We start from the raw sequence: 21,499 nt of genomic DNA on the forward strand, positions 1-21,499 counted from the left end.
TGGATGGATGGATGGATTGGATGGGTGAGTGGATGGATAGTTGGATGGATGGATGTCTGGGGCTGCAGCCATCTCCACCCAGCAACTCACACAAGCCCCGGTCACACTTCCTTGCTTGTGGCCCCTGTCCCGTTGCTCCCTCTTCCCGGAATTCCACCCCCCACCCGATCCCCCTCACTGCCACTGCACCCTTTCCTGATCCTCCTGGGCTCCTGCTCAGAGCCCACCCTAGCGCCTGCACTGCACTCTAAGCTTTGGGCAGCCCTTGGGAGAAGTGCCTGATTTGGCTCCACATCACCAGGGTTTGCACAGGGATTGGTGCCAAGTCGTTATGAAATTATATTTTCTTTCTTTATTAAGATTTTATTTATTTATTTGAGAGAGAGAATGCACATGCATCCGGGGGGGGGCGGCGGGTAGGGAGGGAGAGGGAGAGAATCTCAGGCAGACCCCACGCAGAGCACAGAGGCTGATGCAGGACTCAATCCCCTGACCCAGAGATCATGACCTGATCGACTGAGCCACCCAGGTGCCCCAAAATAATATTTCCTAATGACTCAATGCACATTTGAGGGAGTGAGTGGCGTGGTGAAGAGGGAAGGAAAGGAGGATGATTCTTGGCAGAAAGGTGAGGAATGGAGCAACCCAGAGCCCCGGACTGGTCTGTTGTGGGGCAGAAACCCCTGTGTAGGTCCCTTTGGAGATCCTGCCCCTTACTCCGACACTCTGAGACAGCAGAGAGACACAGGCCCTGTTCTTGGAGCAAAGGCCTGTCATGGGAAGGGCTTGGTGTAAGTGCTGAACCCACCGGTGAGCCTCCCGCCCCCTGGCCTCTTACCGTGGCATGGTCTCCATCTGTTACTCCAGAATCACCAGCTTTGACACCAAGGATGCAGGGGACCTCCTGTCCCCATCTCCCTGACATCTGCCAGACCATCCTTTATCAAACCTGTAAACCATCGGGCATGCTCTGGGCACTTAATTTTTATGAAATATTGGGTCCTGTTATTGTCAGGCAAACAGAGAAGCTGGTGACAAATTCTTATCCCCTCGCTGACGCCAGAGCATCTCGGCATGATGCATGGTTTCCATGAGGTCGGCCATCATCGGGGGCCGTTGAAATTGATGAGGACGGCACATATCCAGGGGAGATAAACGTGCTGTAGCAGCGAGGACAGGCGCTGAGCCCCCGGGAACCCCTGCCTTACCCCTCTAACTCAGAAAGGCAGCACAAAGCCCTCCTTCCTGCCCGCCCTGGCTCCTCAAACATGTCAGTGGAAAGAAAGCCCTTTATCACGAGAGGTTGTCACCATGTCGCTCAGTGTCCTGATTCAGTGACCTGGCTCATTTGCAAGGTGGACGCTTCCCCTTGGCAGGCAGTGCAGCATAATGAATCTCCACTCTGCTTAAGCCCTCCAAACTGTGGGCGAGGATGATGCCCAGCTCCATCTGGAGGCCTGAGTGTACCCATGGCCCCTGCACCGTCTTGCGCTCACATGTCCATCTGGCAGCTCATTCGAGAGTCTTCTTGGAAAAGGGTGGGACATGCGGCTTATGAAATAAGAAGTCTGTTTGCAGTTTTTCTGACCATGCAGAGCAGGTGTAGGAGGGCCACGACCCTGCAGACCTCCCATAGCTAAAGGTCCCGGGCAGGGGCGCTCCTGCAACTTCCTTGTAACGTGGACCCCGCGCCGGCCCATGAACTTAGGAAACCACACGTCATCGTTTGCCTTTTCAAGGCAAGTGCATTAATTGAATAGCACTCTGAGAAGCAATCAGAAGCTCTTCTGAGAGGAGCCCTTTGCAGCTCCAGTGGACAGTTAGTTAGGGGCCTGAGTCTGTGGCCAGCCAGGGGAGCCGTGAGGCCGATTTCCCCATGCCCAGAAATGGACTCAGCAGTAGTAATGAGGCTAATGGGCGAGCTGCAGCCTCCGCTTCGCGGTCTCTGGAGCAGGTGGGGGCTGGGGCTCCTGATTGTGGGGGAGGTTCCCCCCTTAGTCTGAGCTGTAAACGTTTTCCCCAGGGGCTCTTCTGAAAGGCAGACTATTCCTGCTGTTTGGTAGATAGTGTGAAATGGAAAGCAACTAACATCTGCCTCTTTGCCTGGCTTTGCTCTGAGCCTGCCTAGCGAGCCAGCGGAACACTGGGGAGGTCCTCACTGGGCCTTCGTCCCAGCCTGGCACATCTGTGCCTCCCCTTCTCCCCCCAACTCTCAGCCTGCCCCCTGTGTCCCTTGCCAAGAGGCTGCCCCTGACCAGCTCCGCATCAGCATCAGCTGGGGTGGGGCTCCCTGTGGGACAGATGCTCAGTCTCTGGCTCTTCTGACAGTGACAGGCTTTGTGCTCTCTGAAAGGAATTCCAGGCACCTGTGATCGGGGGAAAGCCTATCTTGTGGGCCTTTCCTCTGCCGCCTTGAATGGGGCACACGTGGGCCCCATCCTGATGGGGCGACTAGAGTGCAGATCTAGGCTGTCACGAAGTCACTCTGCTCTGCAGAGAGCAAGGTGGCCTCTCCCTGAACCCGTTTTCCTGGCTGTGGTGCACGAATACAAACGCCCACGCATCTTAGGCTGTCGCGGGAGAATTTGCCGCAGGACGTTCACTCCACCCTGAGCCTGACTCGGGGCGTGCTGTGTGTCCCTGGGAGGAGGGGGCCACGTGAGAGTCAGTGGTCTGAAGCGCCAAGCCAGACGCATGTTGGCTGTTCTCGTGCCTCCGTGCAGGACCCGACCTCGTACACACTCGAAATAAAAACGCCCCCACCTTGATCCCCTGGGGCCCACCCCGGCTTCCCCCCGGAGGAAGCCAAACCCAAGAAGCAAAAGTCCCTGCCCTCTTTTCTCCTGTTCTTGCCAAGTCAGCTGACCCAGGATATGATGGGACACTTTGGTGATGACAAGCCAGCAGGAGAGAGGAAGGAGGGGCCCCAGGACAGCTGTGCGGAAGGAGAGGGCTGGGTGGGAGGCAGCTGAGGAAAGCGGCTGAGTGCATACATGTACATATGCGTGCACGCATGTACGTGTCCTTACGTGTGTGCACATGTACGTGCATGCATGCGTGTGGCCCTTGGCACAGACTGCCTGGGGCCAATAGTGACCTTTGGTCAGGGGCAGGTGGCTGAAGATGGCTCACCTTGGGTGTGCTCTGCTCCGCCCCCCCCCCCCCCCCCCCCCCCCCGCTGAGCCCAAGGAAGACCTGGACAGGGATGACTGTAAGCAGGAGGCCGAGGTGATCATCTACGAGACCAACTGCCACTGGGAAGACTGCACCAAGGAGTACGACACGCAGGAACAGCTAGTGCACGTAAGCTTCCGAGCCCCAGCAGCCTGCCCCGGCGGGCAGAGCTTCCAGGCCCTCTGCTGGAGAGAAGGGCCTGGACGAGGCAGCTCCTGGAGATGCCTGGGCCACAGCCTCTGCAAGTGGGAGGTGTAATTATTTATGTGGGCCCCACCTGCTTCTAAAAGGGTCCTTACAAATGCATATGTCCTAAAAGAGATTAACACAAAAATAAGTGAATGAGAAAATTCAGAAGAAAGGAACAGTAAGATGAAGCCAGGAGTAGAATATATTTTAAAAAATAAAGTGCTCTGGACTGTAAGTCATATAAACATCCTTTTTTCGAGCTTCCTAGCAGCCAGTGCAAAGAGGGAAATAAGACCAGTTAAACCAGCCAGCATCTGCAAGATCATAACAAGCCTGACCCTGAGACCCTGAAGAAGTTCCTCCCATGGAGGGAGGAATTAGTAGTTTCCTCTGGGAGACCATTCCCAGAGACCCAGTACACACAAGGGCCGATGGGGTGTTGGTACCATATCAGGAGGGGGGCTGCTTAAATGTGCCTGGATGCTGACAGGCCATGGGACTGGGTGCGCCTTTCATGTCATGTCCCTTGGTCCCCACTCTGAAGTCTTCTATAACAGCACTCACATGACGGCAGGGAGGGGGTAACCCGCAGTGGGAAGAGCAGAGGCTTCAAAGCTGGCTACATCACAGCTAGCCAGGTGGTTCCGAACAAGTCACTTAACCCCCACGAGCCTCAGTTCTTTTTTTCTCCTGTAATGGCAGGTGAAACCTACCTCGCGAGTGTGTGAAGGTTATAGATGGAATGCCCACGTAAGTGTGTAGCAGGTGGCATTTCATACGTGGTGGTTCCCTCCCACCTCTTCCTCCCTGTTCCCCACACCAGCCTGAGCGAATCTCTCTTCTGCATCCAGAAGAGAAATTGACTTCAAGAATAACCCTCCCAGCCACCCCCACCCCTGCACACAAACACACACACAATTCTTGGGGACTGAGAGTCTGTAAAGATGAGCCCCACACCAGACTAGCAGCTTGATCGCTGGGTAGGGTAGATACACACACTGTTCCCATCCAGAAGCCACCCCAAAGGAGCTTGCTTCTCCCCAGCCCTGTGCACTCAGCAGTTAGGACACCACCCACTCCCTCCGGTCATGAGAGTTACTCTCAAATATTGGAGGTTTCTTTTGCTCTGGGGATCTGCCCCCCCCGCCCCGATTCTCACGTAGGAGACCGGGATTTCCCAGCAAACCTGTTGCCGCTGACATAGCACTGGTGGAGCAGCACTGCTGTAATCCCTCCTGGAAATTGAGCATAATTTTTCAACCTGTACCACGTCTTTGGGTGGAGGAGTCCAAGATGGAGAAGGGGCCACGGGGGCTTGTGAGTTGTAGGACGGATCAGATGAGATGAAAGGTGAGAGAGGACGGCACGCGGGGCCGGGAGGGGGCCGGCCAGAGAGTGGAGATGCAGACATGAGAGGTGTGCTCGGTGATGAGCGAGCCGGGCCGCCAAGAGCAGGGAGGGAACTCCTCCAGTAAAGGCATCAGGGGCAGGAGGCTTTAGCTGCAGGCTTCTGCCTGTGCCCAGGACTGTCCCTGCAGGGTGCAGGGGAGCGCTGCTGCCTGGCCCCGGAAAGAGAAGGCCCCTATGAGAACAGAGCCAGCCCCTCGGCCCAGCTGTGTCTTTCTCTCCGCTCCCTGGGAAGATGGATGGTGGCAGGCACACAGGCGAGCCGGAGCCCCCAGTCGATTATTAACAATTTGTTGCTAAGTAAACCAATAAGAAAAAAATGAAAGGCATTGTCAGGAAGCATTTTTATCATTTGAAAGGCTTTAAAAATGGAAAGTGAGGCTAATATGATAAGATTTCCCTGGAAGTTCAAAGCGCTGTAGATTTTACTCGCTCCAACACTGGCATTTGTATGCACGACAGCTGGGCCCGTTTCTCAGGGCGTGTGGGCCTGGCGGCTTGCTGTCCCTCTGGGTCGGGCTCTCCGACAGCCCTGCAGCTTACAAAGATCAACAGCGGAACCGTCCAGTAGAAAGACACCGCCAGCCACAAAGGCCCACCACGCATGTAACTTGACATTAACCTGGGAGCACGTTTTAAAAAAAGAGTAAAAGGAAACAGGTGAAATTCATTTGAAAAATAGATTTTATTTCACCCAATATATCTGAAAGGTGATCGTTTTGATGTGTAATCAATATAAAGCAGAATTATTGGGATATTTGACATCCTTTTTTTTTTTTTTTTTTTTTTTTTGTCCCTCTTGGAAACAGCCCATCCCAGTTGGGACCAGCCACATTTCAAGGGCTCAAATCCACAAGGGGCGAATGGCTACTGCGTTGGAGGTGGTGGTGGGTGGGAGGCGGGAAAGCAGGAAGACGAGCGGAGAACAGAGAGAAGAGAGGCGGTGGGGCTGGAGAGAACAGGCAGCCAAGACCTGAGTGTCCCACCCTCCCGTCCCCCTTGGGGGAAGCAAGCCCAGCCTGATCCGCACACAGGACACGACCTTGAACCAAGAGGGAGGTGGAAGGGGAAGGATGGGACCTTGATGGGGCACAGGGAGGCTCCCCGGTGGCCTTTAGAGAGAAGCCCGAGAGGGAGAGGAAACACCCAAGGTCCAGTATACTTTTTCAGTCCACTGTGTGAGTGACTAATACCACCTGTTTTCACTCCTCCAGATAGATAAGCAACCTCAAAGCCTAAGGACATAAAAGTCTGGAGGCCCCACACATATCCACACATCCTAAGCTCAGAGCTAGTAATACCCCTGCTCCAGTGAGTGTTGCAGCCTTCAGTGAAATAATCAAAGCAAGTGACTAAAATCCAAAGGGTCTACCCAGGGCAGCTTGCTCTGTTCCCTTTCTGTCAAAGGGCCTGTTGCTCCATATCAAGGGAGAAACTACTCAAGGCGACACACATGTGATGAGCCTGAGGCAGAAGCTGGAAGGTATGAGGGCAGGGACCGGGGGAAAGAAGAAAGTCAGTGTCCCATTCCCAGGCCAGGGCAGTGCTGCCTGGGATGCATCCTGAGGACCCCTCCTCCATGAAAGGCTTCTTGTCCTTGCCCTTCCCAGCTTCGCCTGAGGTGGCCCCGCTGGCCCTGGGATGCAGGGCTCCCCGGGCCATGCCTCGAGATCAGTCGTGCTGTCTTTGGCTGACCTGCTTTCCCTTCCTGGGCCATTGTGTGCCAGGGGACAGCCTCAAACAGTGCCCAGAGCCCAGCATCAAGGTCAGAATCGAGCTCCGCCTACCCTTGCTGCCTGGGCCCTGCCCAGGCCACCTATCGATCTGGGTCTCGGTGAAAAGGGGTGGAGCCATCACCTCATAGGCTGCTGTCAAAAGTAGAGATGAGGATGCTTTTATGTTTCCATTATGGTAAAAAGTGTTATTCAGGAATTCCTGGGACAATAGGGGCAAGCTTGGGAGAAGCGTCCCATGCACCAACCATGTGCATGTCAGCCTCGCTACAGTTCATTAGTGCCTACTCTTTGCAGCCCAGGAGCATCATCATCCTGACCAGAGCCCGGAGCCCAGCCTGGGGTGAGCGGGATGCCCTTGCCCATCACGGATGGTCACTTTGATCATTGTCTAATTGGGGAATGCTGCTGAGACGAGTAGCACACAGTAGATCTGCAGTTAGTGGCAGCTAATGAGAGCTGTTGAGGTGTGGCCTGGCACACAGGCGGTGGTCTTGTCGGGCGAGGGGGGGTCTGCACGTCGGAGGAGGGGTCGTCAGGGGCGAGTGGCCGGGCTCACGGCCGTCCATGTGCTTCTTCCCGGCAGCACATCAACAATGAGCACATCCACGGGGAGAAGAAGGAGTTTGTGTGCCGTTGGCAGGCCTGCACGCGCGAGCAGAAGCCTTTCAAGGCGCAGTACATGCTGGTGGTGCACATGCGCCGGCACACGGGCGAGAAGCCGCACAAGTGCACGGTGAGTGGAGCTTCCCGCGCCCCACACTGCCCCCGTGTTGTCCTGAGCTTCCGGTGCGGCCCTTTCCCCCTCCTGGGTCTCCGGAGGACAGCCGCGCCCGTGGCTGATGTGGGCTGTGCTGGGCGTGGCTGGCCATGGGGAAATGTGGGTTGAACAGGCCACAGCAGCATCTTGGGGACCCACCTCCGAAATGTGTTGTCGTCTGTGCTCCTGCCCTGGGCCTTCTGTCCCATGGGGGATTCTTGAGTCCCCCCATCTGTCTGTTCCCCAGAGCTCTGATGGACTCGGGGGGTGCGTGCATCTCGGTAACTGCAGTGGGGATGTGCTGGTGGCTCTGTAGTTGTGTCTGTGTGTCCATGAGCCCCACGGTACAGCTATACCCCTGCAGTTCCCTCGGCTGGCAGACCCCAGACACAGGTGCCAGCCCAGTAGCACCCCCTAGCCTGCCCCTCCCAGCCCCCCTACACACAGAGAGAAAAGCTTCGCTGACCAGTCAGAGCTGGAGCAACATCCCTTTGGTTGAATTTCTTTATTTTTTGTATTTCTTTTTTAATTTTTATTTTATTTAAGATTCTATTTATTGCAGAGAGAGAGAGAATGGGCAGGGAGAAGGGGCAGAGGGAGAAGCCTACTCTCTGCAGAGCAGGGAGCCCGATACAGGGCTCCACCCCAGGACCCTGGCATCATGACCCGAGCCGAAGGCAGACGCTTAACCAACTGAGCCACCCAGGTGGCCTGAATTTCTTTTTTTAACGTAGACACAAAAATAAGACCTTTTAGACAGTTTCCCTTGAGATGTCAACAGAATCTGTGGCTGTGATTGGCAAGACCTTTTTTTAACACACAACTGCTCCCTCTTTAAAAGGGCCACTGCTGGACCAGTGATGCACTGATGTGGTTGCAGCTAAAGCCTCTGGGAACTCTCCGTGAATTACCTTATTTTATAATTCTGAGATAGACATTTTGTTCTCATTTTAGTATCTCTCAAATCAGGCTGTCTTAAAATTGGTGTGACCGGGATTCAACGAAATATGCTACCTTTGTCGGCAAGTTTTTTTTAATTGAGATAAAATTCACATGCTGTAAAGTTCACCGTTTAAAAAATGGACAAGTCAGTGATTTTCAGTATGTTCACTAAATTGTGCAACCATCACCAATAGCTAATTTCAGAACATTGTCATCACCCCCAAAAGAAACCCCAGACCTGTTTGCAATCACTCCCTGCCCTCTTCCCCCCTACTCCCTAACACTAACTCCCTAACTAATCTGCTTCCCTGTCTCTATGAATTCCAGATAATTCGTTCAAACAGAATCACGTGATGGACAGCGTTTGTGTTTGGCTTTGTTCACTCAGCATGTTTTCAAGGTTCATCCATGTCATAGCATCTATCAATACCTTGTTTCTGCTTGTGGCTAAGCAACAGTCCATTGTATGGATAGATCTTAATATTTTTATCCATTTACCCAGTTGATGGATATTTGCATTGCTTTCGCTTTTTGGCTATTATGAAAAATGCTGCTCTGGACATTAGTGTACAAGTTTTCAATTCTCTTGTGTTTGTACCTAGAGTAGAATTGCTGGGTCCTATGGTAACTCTGTGTTCAACTTTTTGAGGACCAGCCAGACTGCTTTCCAAAAAGGCTGCACCATTTTACATTCCCACCAGCAATATGTGAGGGTTCTGATTTCTCCACGTCCTTGCTAACACTTGCTAACTTGTCTTTTGATGACAGTCATCTTAGGGGATGTGAAGTCACATCTCATTGTGGTTTTGATTAGCGATTCCTTAATGACTGATGATGTTGAACATCTTTTCATGAGTTTAGTAATCATTTGTATACCATCTTTGGAGAAAGGTCTACTCAAGTATTTTGCCCATTTTTTAAATTGAGTTACTTGTCTCTACTGTTGGGTTGTAGTAATTCTAAACTCTTATCAGATATATGACTTCCCAGTAGTTTCTCCCATTCTGTGGGTTTCTTTTCATTTTCTTGATAGTTTCCTTTGAAGCATCAAAGTCTTTAATTTTGATGAAGTCCAACTTTTTAACTGCTGGTGCTTTTGGTATCATATCTAAGAAACCATTGCTTAATCCATGGTCGCAAAAATTTACCCCTATGTTTTCTTCTGTGAGTTTTATAGTTTATAAATATATAGTCTTATACACACACACACACACACACACACACACACACACACACATATGGTTTTATAGGGTAGCTCTACCATTTAGGTCTTGAATCCATTTTGAGTCCATTGGGTATACAGTGTGAGGTAGGGGTCCAGCTTCATTCTTTTTGCATGTCGCTGTCCTAGTTGTTCTGATGCATTTGTTGAAGAGACTGTTCTTTCCCCATCGAATGGCCTTAACACCGTTATTGAAAATCACCTGACCCTAATATATGAGTTTATTTCTAAACTCTCACTTCTAGTCCATTGATCTCTATGTCTGTCGTTATGGTAGCACCACACACAGTCTTGATTCCTGTAGTTTTATAGTAAATTTTGAAATTGGGAGTGTCAGTTCTTCAAATTTGTCCTCCTCTTGCAAGATTATCTTGGCTCTTCTGGGTCCTTTGCAGCAAGTTATTTTTGTAACATTCTGAGTTATAGCAAACCATAGCCCTATGGTACGAGCTGTGAGTTAAAGAAACAGATCAATGTACCAAATATACTCAGTCAGACTGGTCAGGAAAAAAGGGGAGGATGCAAACAGTGTGCCAGTTTCTACTGGGGTCACTCTGAGGGCAATTTTCACAGGAACATTAGATGCTATTGCAGTATCTTGGGAATAGGTTTAGATCCTCCTACAGTGATCCATCCTTCCTTCCTCTCTCCCTCCTTCTCTGCCACTCTTTCTTGCTCCCTCCTTCCTTCCTTTCCAAAAATGCTTCTTGAGTGCCAAAAAAATTTTTTCATCTGATATTAAATACTAGGAACACAAAAATGAACATGATCCAGAAGGTACCTGTTCTCTTGGAGCTTGTTTCCTATGGGAAGGCCAGATAATAAAATGATGAAGATTATGAAGTGTGGTAGGAAGTATAAAGCAAAAAAGTAGTCTTATGATTAAGAAGATCAGAGAAATTCTTTTAGAGGAACTACCTTAAGACATTGAGAGGGAATGAGCCAGGCCAGAATCCGGCTAGGGTTCTAGCCAGAGAGTACTATGTGTGCAAAGGCTCCATGCGGGGAAGAACTTAGTGGGGCCATGGAACTGAAAGGGGACCAGCATGACCAGAGCGAGGGTGAGGCCAGTTCACTCAAGGATTTGGAGAACACTGGATTGGATTGGATTGGATTGGATTGGATTGGATTGGATTGGATTGGATTAAAGTAGGCTCCATGTCCAGCATGGAGCCCAATATGGGGCTTGAACTCACAACCCTGAGATCAAGACCTGACTGAGATCAAGAGTTGGCCATTTAACCAACTGAGCCACCCAGATGCCCCTGGATTTTATTCTCAGCACGTTTTAATGCACACAAACATTCTAATCAAGGAGTGGCCCTGGAAACAGTTAAAAGAGTATTTTCAAAAAGTTTTTAATGATACGGGAAGATTCTCACCATGTACCATTGATTTTAACAAACAGAATATGTAACTAAATACATGATATATTCCCAGTTTGGGTTTTTAAACATTTGGGATGAACTACAAAGTCCCCAGAGAGAGACTTACCTGGATGTCGGCAGAGGCTGTCCCTGGGCAGCTGATGGTTTTCATTTCTTTTTTTGCACTTTTCCATCCTTTCCAAGTTTTTTAGAGTGGTCTTATGTTGTTTTATAGTCAGAAAGCAAGGTGGACATTATTGTTGAAACACACACTCCTGGGTGCACCTGCGGGGTGCAGCGGACGGGGGTTCTGGGGAGGAGGCAGTCGGGGCAGCCCCTGAGTTCGGGTTCCCCGTGTTGGATCTGGGGCACTCTCACTGACCGAACCCACCTTTTCCCAGTTCGAGGGCTGCTCGAAGGCCTACTCTCGCCTGGAGAACCTGAAGACGCACCTGCGGTCCCACACTGGGGAGAAACCATACGTGTGTGAGCATGAGGGTTGCAACAAGGCCTTCTCCAATGCCTCAGACCGCGCCAAGCATCAGAACCGCACCCACTCCAACGAGGTACCCGGCCAGGGTGTGCACAGCGCATGCACGTGGGGCCCCATCGACATGTGCATAAATGCATCACCCCATGGCTTCTAGTAGGCCGTCAGGTACCTAGGTGCCTGATGCCCTTCGCCCCCTCCGCAGCCTACTATCTGAGCTCAGCACGCATCGGCAGGCCCCTGCCCCTCCACCCCGCGCAGCTGGCAACGACATGCTGTAACCGCTACTGCTGTCTGAGTGACCGGAGCTGTCAGCCCCCCACTGATAGGGCACAGAGCAGCCTTTGTCTCCCTAGGTAGCCAGAGCCCCTGGCAGGGCTGACAGAGCCCAGGGAGAGAAGTCTGCTGTATCTGCCTCCCAGTCCAGGCCCAGACATTCAACTGCTTTTGCTCGGGTAGACTCAGGAAGGAACGTTTCTAAAAGCTTAGCTACATTTTAGATCCCAAGAGGATTTCCTGGTAGGAAATCAGAGGAATTCCCAAAGGAATCTAAGTCCTTCAGGGTCTCTACAGACAAGAGCTAGCCTTGGAGAGGGGTATGTTTATGTATGTGTGTGGATGTTTCCGTGTATGTGGATGTATGTGTGTATGTATTTTTTTTTCAGCTTGGTGGTTTCCTCTTTATTGATGTGCCTCCTACCCTCCGCCCCCCACAATTTCAGTCCCTTCCATCTACCCCCAAAAAAGAAGGTAGTGAAAGGAAGGGAATGTTGGCGTTCTGAGCCCCTTGGGCAGTTAGAAAGGGAACAGAAACCAAAACAATCACTGGATGTGACAGAGATTGACAATTGAGAAGTCTAAAGCAGAGTGGGAAAGGTGGTAAGAGCAAGGGGAGAAAGGAGAGGTCCAAGAGGCCACCTCCCCCATGAGCCCTCCTGCTTAGAGGGGCTGGAGGAGAGCCTCAAACATTAGGAAGTGCAGGTCCTATAGAAGGGATGTGGTGGTTGAGCCCCGAGGAGGAGTAGGTCAAGGAAGGGGGGGGCCACCTCTCTCTTTGTAGAACAGGAGCCCCCACCTCAGGGGGAGCAGCTTCACAGACCGTAGACACTTTCCTCACTGTAGGTGATGCATAGAAAGAAGTCCTCTATATGGTGTTCCTGGTAGAGCTGACCCACTGTGGCACTGGTGGGTGGAATGACATTGTTGACAAAGAAAAACAAGGCATCCTCAGCTTGGAGATGAATGCGTTTCCGGATCAAGAAGTAGAACTGACCAACTGTGAGATCAGAAGGCACCAGATCTTTCTTTTTGTCCAGGTCGCCTATCCGAGCTTTGGGAGCCTTTTCTACTGTCACCGGAACCCGGCCCGGGTATTTCTTTCAGATCTTCTCGCCCTCAGAGCGGCATTTCTCAAACGGATGCCCCTCTTTATACATGAACTTCATCCTCCCGGGAACCAGGCTGGACCGGGGCTGGGCTGAGGGAACCTGGGGTGGGGAACCAGGAGAGGCGGCGGCGACGGTGCTAACGTGTGGGTGGACTCAGCGGAGTGATCCCGGGACTTGCGCCCAGTATGTGCGGTTGTATTATGTGGGTCTGTGTGGATGCGTATTTGTAGGATGTGTGTTATGCACTTGTGCACATGTACATGTGTATATGCATGTGTGCGTGTATGGTGTGTCTGCGTGGACATGTGTTATGTGTGAACATGTGTGGAGGGGTACAGGGGAGTGTGTCTACATGTAGATGTGGGGTATGTGTGTGTGTGTGTGTGAACTCAGGACTGAGGTTCAGAAACCCTGGGTTTTCGTCCCATTCCTAAGTGGCTTTGAACCAGTTTCTTTGCCTCTGTGAACCTGTTTTTCCTCATCAGAGAGATCAGGGCGTTAATGCTGTCTCATGGGTATTACAAAGTAATACACTCCTACTGATATCAAAAATCCCAGTGCCCTGGTCCCTGCGGAGGCGGCATTACAATCACACCAAGCTCTGGGTCCCTACCACCTCCAGAGTCTCTGATCTATGTCCCCAGCTTGTGATGAGGGCTTCCTCAGCCATGTGCTCACCCACATGAAGAGATGGCAGATCAGACCAGTGGGGCTGAGCTCCTGCAGGCCCTGGAGCTGGCATGCCTCCATCCAGGGTGCCCTGAGGTCCAGCACCTTCTGACTATGCCAGCCAAAGGACGTGGCATGGCTTTGGGAGAATGTGGAGTGCCCCCACTCAGAGTCTCCTAACATAGGCTTGCTCCTCTCCCCAGAAACCCTATATCTGCAAGATCCCAGGCTGCACCAAGCGATACACGGACCCCAGCTCTCTCCGGAAGCACGTGAAAACAGTACACGGCCCGGATGCTCACGTCACCAAGAAGCAGCGCAATGACGTGCACCTCCGCGCCGCCCTGCTCAAGGAGAACGGGGACAATGAAGCCAGCGCCGAGCCCGGCGGCCGGGGCTCCGAGGAGAGTGCCGAGGCCAGCAGCACCAGCCAGGCCATGGAGGACTGCCTACACGTCAAAGCCATCAAGACCGAGAGCTCCGGGGTAAGCAGAGCTGGGCAGTGGAGGCCCCAGTGCATGCCTCCCAACCCCCAGGAGATCAAGCCCAGCAGCATGAGGGCCCAGAGCCCCAACTGCAGCTGGGGGCTCTGCCTCGGTCTCCCCCCGCAAGGGCACGATGATGTCTTCCTCTCTCCAGCTCGACTTCCCTCCCTTCACGACCTTGGGCCTCTCATAGAACCTGTCTTGTGCCAGGTCCCATTCTTCTGGGCAGGGCCATGGGCCGCGGGGATGCCTGCCCCCACGCGGTCAGTCTGTGGGTGGTTCCTGGGGTCTGCCTTTCCAACCAGCACACGAGCGCTAGTGTTGCTCCCCTCCCCTCTGTCCTGTCTCTGCGTCCTTGCCCCTTGGCCTCCACTCCTTTTGTTCTAACCACCTGTTCTTTGTCTCCGCCTCTTTTTCTCGACTGTACCTCCCCTAAGGATAGACGGTACTGAGGTGAGCAGAGAAGCCCGGCCGGGGTGTGGGCGGGCTGGCGCGCTGAGGGCGGGCTGGGGTGCTGGTCCAGGCCTGCTGCCTGGGTGCAGACTGACGTGTCAGTCCAGACCCCTTGGGAGCCCGGTAAAGTGGGTTTGGATCAGTAGGCACCAGGCACTGCAGGCGGAACCCCTGGGACAGATACAGGCTGGTGGGGCAGGAGTGAAGCTGGCAGATACAGGAGCGAACTGTGGGGACCAAGCCTCCACGAGGGACAGGGCTGAGTGGAGGCGTGAGTTCAGGGCACAGAGGAGGGAAGGACCAGCCGACGGAGGGTCGGTGCCAACGTGAGAAATGCAGGTCATGCCACGGGCAGAAGGAAGCATTGGCACTGAAAATTCCAGAAAAGTCTAGAATTTGGGGGCATGTGGCCTGGGAAGGAGCCCACAGGGGCTGTATCTGAAGTGAGCCTCAGCCACGCTCAGATCCCAGGTCCCAGTCGAGGCAGCCCAGGTTGTGTGGAGTCCTGCATTGTACACACGAGCCATGAACTCTCTGCCTCCCTCCGTTTCGACCCAGAATGGGGACGGGTTTGGGGTGGCCCTTCAGGCAAGGGCTTGCATCCAGCAGGTCCACCCTCCCTGGTCTTCCTGGCCTTTCTGACAACCTGCCTCTGGCCTGTTGAGAGGGCACCAGGTCAGCAGATCTCCACTGTGTCTTGCTTCATTACATGGCACGTCCCTGTTGTTGGGAACGTTGAGCCGCCCTCTTTGATGTCAACTTCATGCAGCCGTGGCTGCCTCTGTGGGGCACAGACTCAAAGTGTCCCCGCACGCTGAAAGGGAGCTCTGGCCCAGACGCTGGCTGGGGGAACTGAGTGGCAGGAAGCAGCGTAATGTGGGGCTGTCCGTTCCCCGGGCACCTTCTGCCTTACCGGAGGCTTTCCATCTAGCCACTGACACTGTCCCAGAGGCAGCTCAGGTGCATCTTCTAGTTGGGGAAACTGAGGTTCAGAGAAGTGAGGTGACTGGGCCACCTGCTGTAGATAGTGATGCTCAGAAGCTCCTCTGCATGGCAGCCTCCTTCCCGAGTGTGCAAGGGCATAGCGTGTGTGCGGGCAGGGGCACAGGCCCAGGGGGTTTCTCGCACCCTCTGACCCTGTGCCTTCTCACCACACCCCCCTGTAGCTGTGTCAGTCCAGCCCCGGGGCCCAGTCGTCCTGCAGCAGTGAGCCCTCTCCCCTGGGCAGTGCCCCCAACAATGACAGTGGCGTGGAGATGCCGGGGACAGGGCCCGGGAGCCTGGGAGACCTGACGGCTCTGGATGACACGCCCCCGGGGGCCGACGCCTCAGCCCTGGCCGCTCCCTCTGCTGGTGGCCTGCAGCTGCGCAAACATATGACCGCCATGCACCGGTTGGAGCAGCTCAAGAAGGAGAAGCTCAAGTCACTCAAGGATTCCTGCTCTTGGGCCGGGCCGGCTCCGCACACCCGGAGCACCAAGCTGCCTCCCCTCCCGGGAAGTGGTGAGTGGAGAGCCCGGGCGTGCACGCAGGGGCGGGACAGGGCCTGGGGCAAGCACCCACTAGGTTCACCTCTATTGAGCGCCATGTGCCGTCTCACCGGTTGCCCACAATAGGATAGATCTTCCCAGCCCATTGCATAGATAAGGAAAATGAGGCTTAGAGTGGTCAAAGTGCCCCACTCAGCTCAGTGGCAGAGCTGAGTGAGACTCCGCCCAGGCCCAGGTGGCTCCAAGTCCGTGCTTTTTCAGCTACACCATGCTTCAGCTCTGGGCGCTGTGGCAAAGGCCCTAGGGAGGAGAGCACTATAATCCCAGTCCCTGTGGTTAGAAGGCCATGCCAAGAGATGCACACTGGCCCGGGGGAGGAGCCGGGGAGCGAGGACAGAGCTCGGGCTGGAGCTGGGCAGAGGAGGGAGACAGCACATCAGCTGGGGAAGAACAGGGAGGACTTTATGCACGAGACAGCCTCGGGACGTGCTGGCCAGGCCTTGAGCTGCATGGTGTCCTCAGGAGCATTTCCTGAGTGCCGACTCGGGGCCGGGCAGTGAGCTGGGCCCACAGCCCTTGTGGTGGACACTGAGATGCACCACCCAGGTCTCCCTCGAAGGGAGGCTTTGTTGCCCCAGCTGTTGCGGGAATTGCAGGCAAATGGCCTTCCACTCTCCGCCTCATACAGAAATCGCCTGGGTTGCAGACAGCTGCCTTACCCGAGGTCACCCCTTCCCAGGGTGGCCCCCATCCGGTGACTGATCACGGCAGGAGTGTAAGGCCGTTCAAGGCCCAGAGCTCCCTGTGACATCAGCTGTCGTGGGGTCTGCGTGGCCGCACACTTCTCTGCCCGCCCCTCCCCGCATTCTGGCGCCTACACTCCCTTCCATGCGTGTGCATCTCAGGGGGCTGCCTATAAACCCAGCCCCTGGGGAGCCAGCCTGGCCACAGCCAGGCCCAGATGGTGAAGGTGCAGGGAGGCAGTGGCCAGGGCCCTCCCGGGCTCTCAATAACCGCCTCTTGTGGAGAGGCACGTTTTATCTACAGCTGGAGAAACTAAGGCTCCGACAGAATGAGAATTCAAGGCCGGCCAAGCAATGGCAGCTAAAATTGGAATCAGGCCTCCCGACTCCCACTGGGCCATCATTTATTCACTTGCTGCCCCCCCTTCCCTCCTTTCATTTAGAAGTCACTAGTTGAGCGCCTGCTGTGTGCCGGGCCTGGTAGGAGGGTCCAGCAGCCGCAGGCTCAGCTCGGTCAAAGGCAGAGCAGCCGCGCCCTGTCCGCGGCCGCTGACCCCTCTCCTTTCCCGCAGGCTCCATCCTGGAAAACCTCGGCGGCGGCGGCTGCGGTGGGGGCGGCGGGCCGGCGGGGCTACTGCCCAACCCGCGGCTGTCCGAGCTGTCTGCGAGCGAGGTCACCATGCTGAGCCACCTGCAGGAGCGCCGCGACAGCTCCACCAGCACGGTCAGCTCCGCCTACACCGTGAGCCGCCGCTCCTCCGGCATCTCCCCCTACTTCTCCAGCCGCCGCTCCAGCGAGGCGTCGCCCCTGGGCGCCGGCCGCCCCCACAACGCCAGCTCGGCCGACTCCTACGACCCGATCTCCACCGACGCGTCGCGGCGCTCGAGCGAGGCCAGCCAGTGCAGCGGCGGTGGCGGCGCCGGCGGCGGCGGCGGCGCGGGGCCCCTCAGCCTCACGCCGGCGCAGCAGTACAGCCTGCGGGCCAAGTACGCCGCGGCCACCGGCGGGCCGCCCCCGACCCCGCTGCCCGGCTTGGAGCGCGCGAGCCTGCGGACCAGGCTGGCGCCGCCCGTCCCCTGCCCGCGCCCGCTGGGGCCGCGGCGGGGCAGCGACGGGCCGGCCCACGGCCACGCGGGGCCAGCGCCCGCCTTCCCCCACGAGGCGCCTGGCGGCGGGGCGCGGCGGGCCAGCGACCCGGTGAGGCGGCCCGACGCCCTGGCCGCCCCGCGGGTGCAGCGCTTCCACAGCGCCCACGACGTGAACCCGACCCCGCTGCCGCCCTGCGCCGACAGGCGAGGCCTCCGCCTGCCCGGCCTCGCGAGCGCCGACGGCGGCCTGGCCCGCGGCGCCTACTCGCCCCGGCCTGCCAGCATCAGCGAACACGTGGCCATGGAGGCCTTGGCGGCGGGGGCAGACGGCGCGGGGCCCGAGATCGGCCTCGTGCTGCCCGACGACGACCTCGTGCTGCCCGACGACGTGGTGCAGTACATCAAGGCTCACGCCGGCGGGACCCTGGACGACAGCCCCCCGCAGGCCTATCCCCCGGAAAGCACCTGCTTCTCTGAGAACCCCAAACTGCCCAGCCCGGGGCTGCACGGCCAGCGCAGGATGGTGGCTGCGGACTCCAACGTGGGCCCTGCCGCCCCGGTGCTGGGAGGCTGCCCGCTGGGCTACGCGGCTCCCCCCAGCCTGAACAAAAACAGCATGCCGGTGCAGTGGAATGAGGTGAGCTCCGGCACCATGGACACCCTGGCCAGCCAGGGGAAGCCTTTGCCCTTTCCGCAGGGCAACCTGGCTGTGGCACAGCAGAAGCCGGCCTTCGGCCAGTACCCAGGCTATAGTCCGCAAGGTCTGCCGCTGAGCCCCGGGGCCCTGGACACCGCCCAGCAGGCACACTTTCAGCCCTGCGGGGGCGGCCCCTCCATGCCTCGGATAAATTATATGCAGCAGCTGCGGCAGCCCGGGACAGGTGGGCAGTGTCCCAATATGACGACCACCGGGAGCCCCCACACCAACTATGGGCAAGCCCACCCCCAGCTGAGCCCCAGTACCATGGGTGGGGCCCTGAACCAGTACCCCCCATCCTGCAGCAACATGGCAGCCAAGCCAGTCCACCTGGGGCTCCCCCAGCAAATGGAAGTTGCTCCCGAAGCCACCATGATGGGAGGCAACCGCAGGGAACTCGGAATCCCCAATTCCGCGGTGGCTGGGATGCCACCCCTTCACTCTACCCAGAGCTACCCACAACAGAGCCATCACCTGGTGACCCCCATGAGCCAGGAGGGCTACCGCCAGGGCCCCAACCTTCTGCCTTCCCAGCCACCCGGCTTCATGGAGCCCCAGCAGGGCGCCATGGGGGTGGCTGGATCCAGCTTTGGCCTAGTGCAACCCCGGCCACCCGCTGAGCCCAGTCCTGCTGGCTGCCACCGAGGGGTGCGGGCTGGGCTGCAGCTGGCCTATGCCAGGGCCACCAGCCACGCCATGGCTGCTGTGTCGGCCAACCAGGAGATGGCAGATGGGCCCAAAGGAGCGATGGGCAACATGGTGTCCCGGCCTCCTCAGCCACCCCCACAGGACACGGCCGGGGCCCAGGACCACAGCATGCTCTACTACTACGGCCAGATCCACATGTACGAACAGAACGGAGGCCTGGAGAACCACGTGGGCTGCCAGGTCATGCGGCCCCAGCCACCGCAGCCACAGGCCTGCCCAGACAGCATCCAGCCCCAGCCCTTGCCCTCGCCCGGGGTCAACCAGGTGTCCAGCACTGTGGACTCCCAGCTCCTGGAGGCCCCCCAGATAGATTTCGATGCCATCATGGATGATGGTGATCACTCAAGCCTGCTCTCGGGTGCCCTAAGTCCCAGCCTCCTCCACAGCCTCTCCCAGAGCTCTTCCTGCCTCACCACCCCCCGGAACTCCCTGACTCTGCCCTCCATCCCCACGGGCATCAGCAACATGGCTGTTGGGGACATGAGCTCCATGCTCACCAGCCTGGCCGAGGAGAGCAAGTTCCTGAACATGATGACCTAAGGCCCCAGCTCCTGGCCCTCAGTGGACTCGGAGGAAGCATCATTTCCCAGAGCGTGGGGCTTCCGTCAATTTTGTCTTTTTCCAAAAAAGTATTAACTAGGTCTGAGGGAGTGTTGCCAGTGGTCAGTTCAGACTACAAATGCTTTAAGGGCAGGTTTGTGTGCATCCTGTCTGGTCTTCTTTTGGGTTATTTTTCAGAACACTGAAAAAAGTCTCAATGGGAAAGGCAAGGTAGAAATGAAAAACTCGTTTGCACAGTGCTTCCCAGGCTTTGGTGTTTATAGGACCAAGTTGTTCTAGCGTCTTCGCCTCTGTCATTTGGCTAATGAGGGATCCCGTTGGCCAAGGGCTTTCCAAGTACACGAGGAAAGAAGGTAGAGGGAACCACATTTGGGTTTGAATCTGAAAGCCATACTGGATATTCTAATCCAGGAAAATAAGCTTCTCATTCCCGTACCTGCGAGGTAAAAGAATTCTTCTATGAAGCTTACTTCTTGAGGCCTCTAACATCCCCCGTGCCGCAGAGGAAGAAAAAAGATTTTTACCTGGGTGATTTGGAAGCACATCCTGATTCCAGGTTTGGTAGCGCCGGCACGTCTGCCCCCACAAAGCCGAGTTTGCCACTGGCAGGCTGTCCAAATGCATATGAATGGATAAAGTATGGAAGGATTGCCAGAGAAGAAAAGAAAAATTGTAGTCCTTGGGGCAAGCCCAGAAGCTGCCCTGACTTCTCCAGACCGTGTTTACAGTGCTCATGCATGTCGAATGTAGCCTTTCCTGGAAAGAACACTTAACTTCTAAATACCTCGGGGCTGCTAGAGCTGCTGTGGGTTAGGGATGGACCCAGGTGAGCCAAAGCCTGGCACGGGGCCTCGAGAAATTGGGAGAGCACCAGGGACCCAGCTTCAGGCCCCCCTGGAGACCACCCGTAAGAAGAGGAAGTCGTATGTTTACCCAATCCTGTTTCTCCAGTGCACTGTCCACCCACTTTACCATGGAAAAGCCCAGGACTTGACAGCAGCCTCTGCCCGGGCTACCCCCGGGCTGTGTTGTCTGCTCACCCGCAGTCCAGTGGTCTGGGCCGAGACACAGCATGCAGTCCCGGGACCTTCTGGATTCCCTTCCCTTGGTCCTCCTGCTCATTCTGCAAAGTACGATGACCTGCATGGTGTTTTTGGTGGGGGTGGGAGGGTGACGGGGTTGATTCTTGGGACTCTTGAGGGACCATCACTGAATTTTCCTGTTCGGTGTGACCCAGCTCCACCCGGAAATGGAATTTGGAACCGGCATCAGAAGACATCGCTCCTGAACGTACTGTCGGGTGACTTGATGCCTCCTCCCCACCACACACACGTACACACACCGCACACATTCCCAGCGTTGAATTTGTGGCGACCTTGCCAAAACCAACCGCACCACGAGCCTGATACTGTGACCCTGGCCTCAACCAGGACAGGGCCAAAACCTTACCTGGGCCCTCCGCATCCCAGAACATCAGATGCTTTGTTAGGGTCCAAAGACAAAGCCAATGCCAGATAACAGCCCTGGGACGCCTCCGAGGGTCTGGGCTCTGTGGTGGTTTTCATTCGTTCCCTGCGCTAGGATTTCGCCAGCCATTCCCAGCCTTTGTATAGTCTGTACAGAAGGCGTCATCCCTGGAAATACTGTAGGTGAATCAGCCAGCCAAATTTATATCTCCAAAATATTTAGCTTTTTCTACATGCTATGAATTGAGATGACACGCTCAACTTGTAAATAAGTCTTTTTGTACATTAAAAAAGTAATTTTTTCATAATTTATTTTGTCTATCTGCTTCAATCCTTGACAGTAGTTAATGAGAACCCGAGCAGTAAATTTGGTGCATTTGAACAGAAACTAGGCTGTATTTTTTCACAACAGTGTCAAAATTGACTGTCCCGCCTTCGCCGAGAAATGTTTAATGCTGAGGCATTT

At 55.4% G+C, this 21,499-nt stretch overlaps 1 protein-coding gene and 1 pseudogene across 1 annotated transcript in view; one reads left to right on the forward strand and one right to left on the reverse strand.

Moving 5' to 3' along the window:
- The window catches only part of GLI2 (GLI family zinc finger 2), a 225,121-nt gene extending 203,835 nt beyond the window's left edge, over positions 1–21,286 (forward strand). The window contains 7 exon segments of the mRNA XM_025855157.2: positions 3,108–3,131; positions 3,133–3,303; positions 7,090–7,239; positions 11,196–11,360; positions 13,545–13,826; positions 15,446–15,782; positions 17,085–21,286. Of these exon segments, the coding sequence (XP_025710942.1) occupies positions 3,108–3,131; positions 3,133–3,303; positions 7,090–7,239; positions 11,196–11,360; positions 13,545–13,826; positions 15,446–15,782; positions 17,085–19,546 (3,591 nt within the window). The 3' untranslated portion in view covers positions 19,547–21,286.
- Positions 12,354–12,729, reverse strand: LOC112811192 (gamma-aminobutyric acid receptor-associated protein pseudogene; annotated as a pseudogene).
- Positions 21,287–21,499: the final 213 nt, after the last annotated feature.

This window comes from Callorhinus ursinus, unplaced genomic scaffold (genome assembly GCF_003265705.2).
Source record: "Callorhinus ursinus isolate GAN/ISIS: 27379988/994484 unplaced genomic scaffold, GSC_fseal_2.0 scaffold2, whole genome shotgun sequence".
NCBI lineage: Eukaryota > Metazoa > Chordata > Mammalia > Carnivora > Otariidae > Callorhinus > Callorhinus ursinus.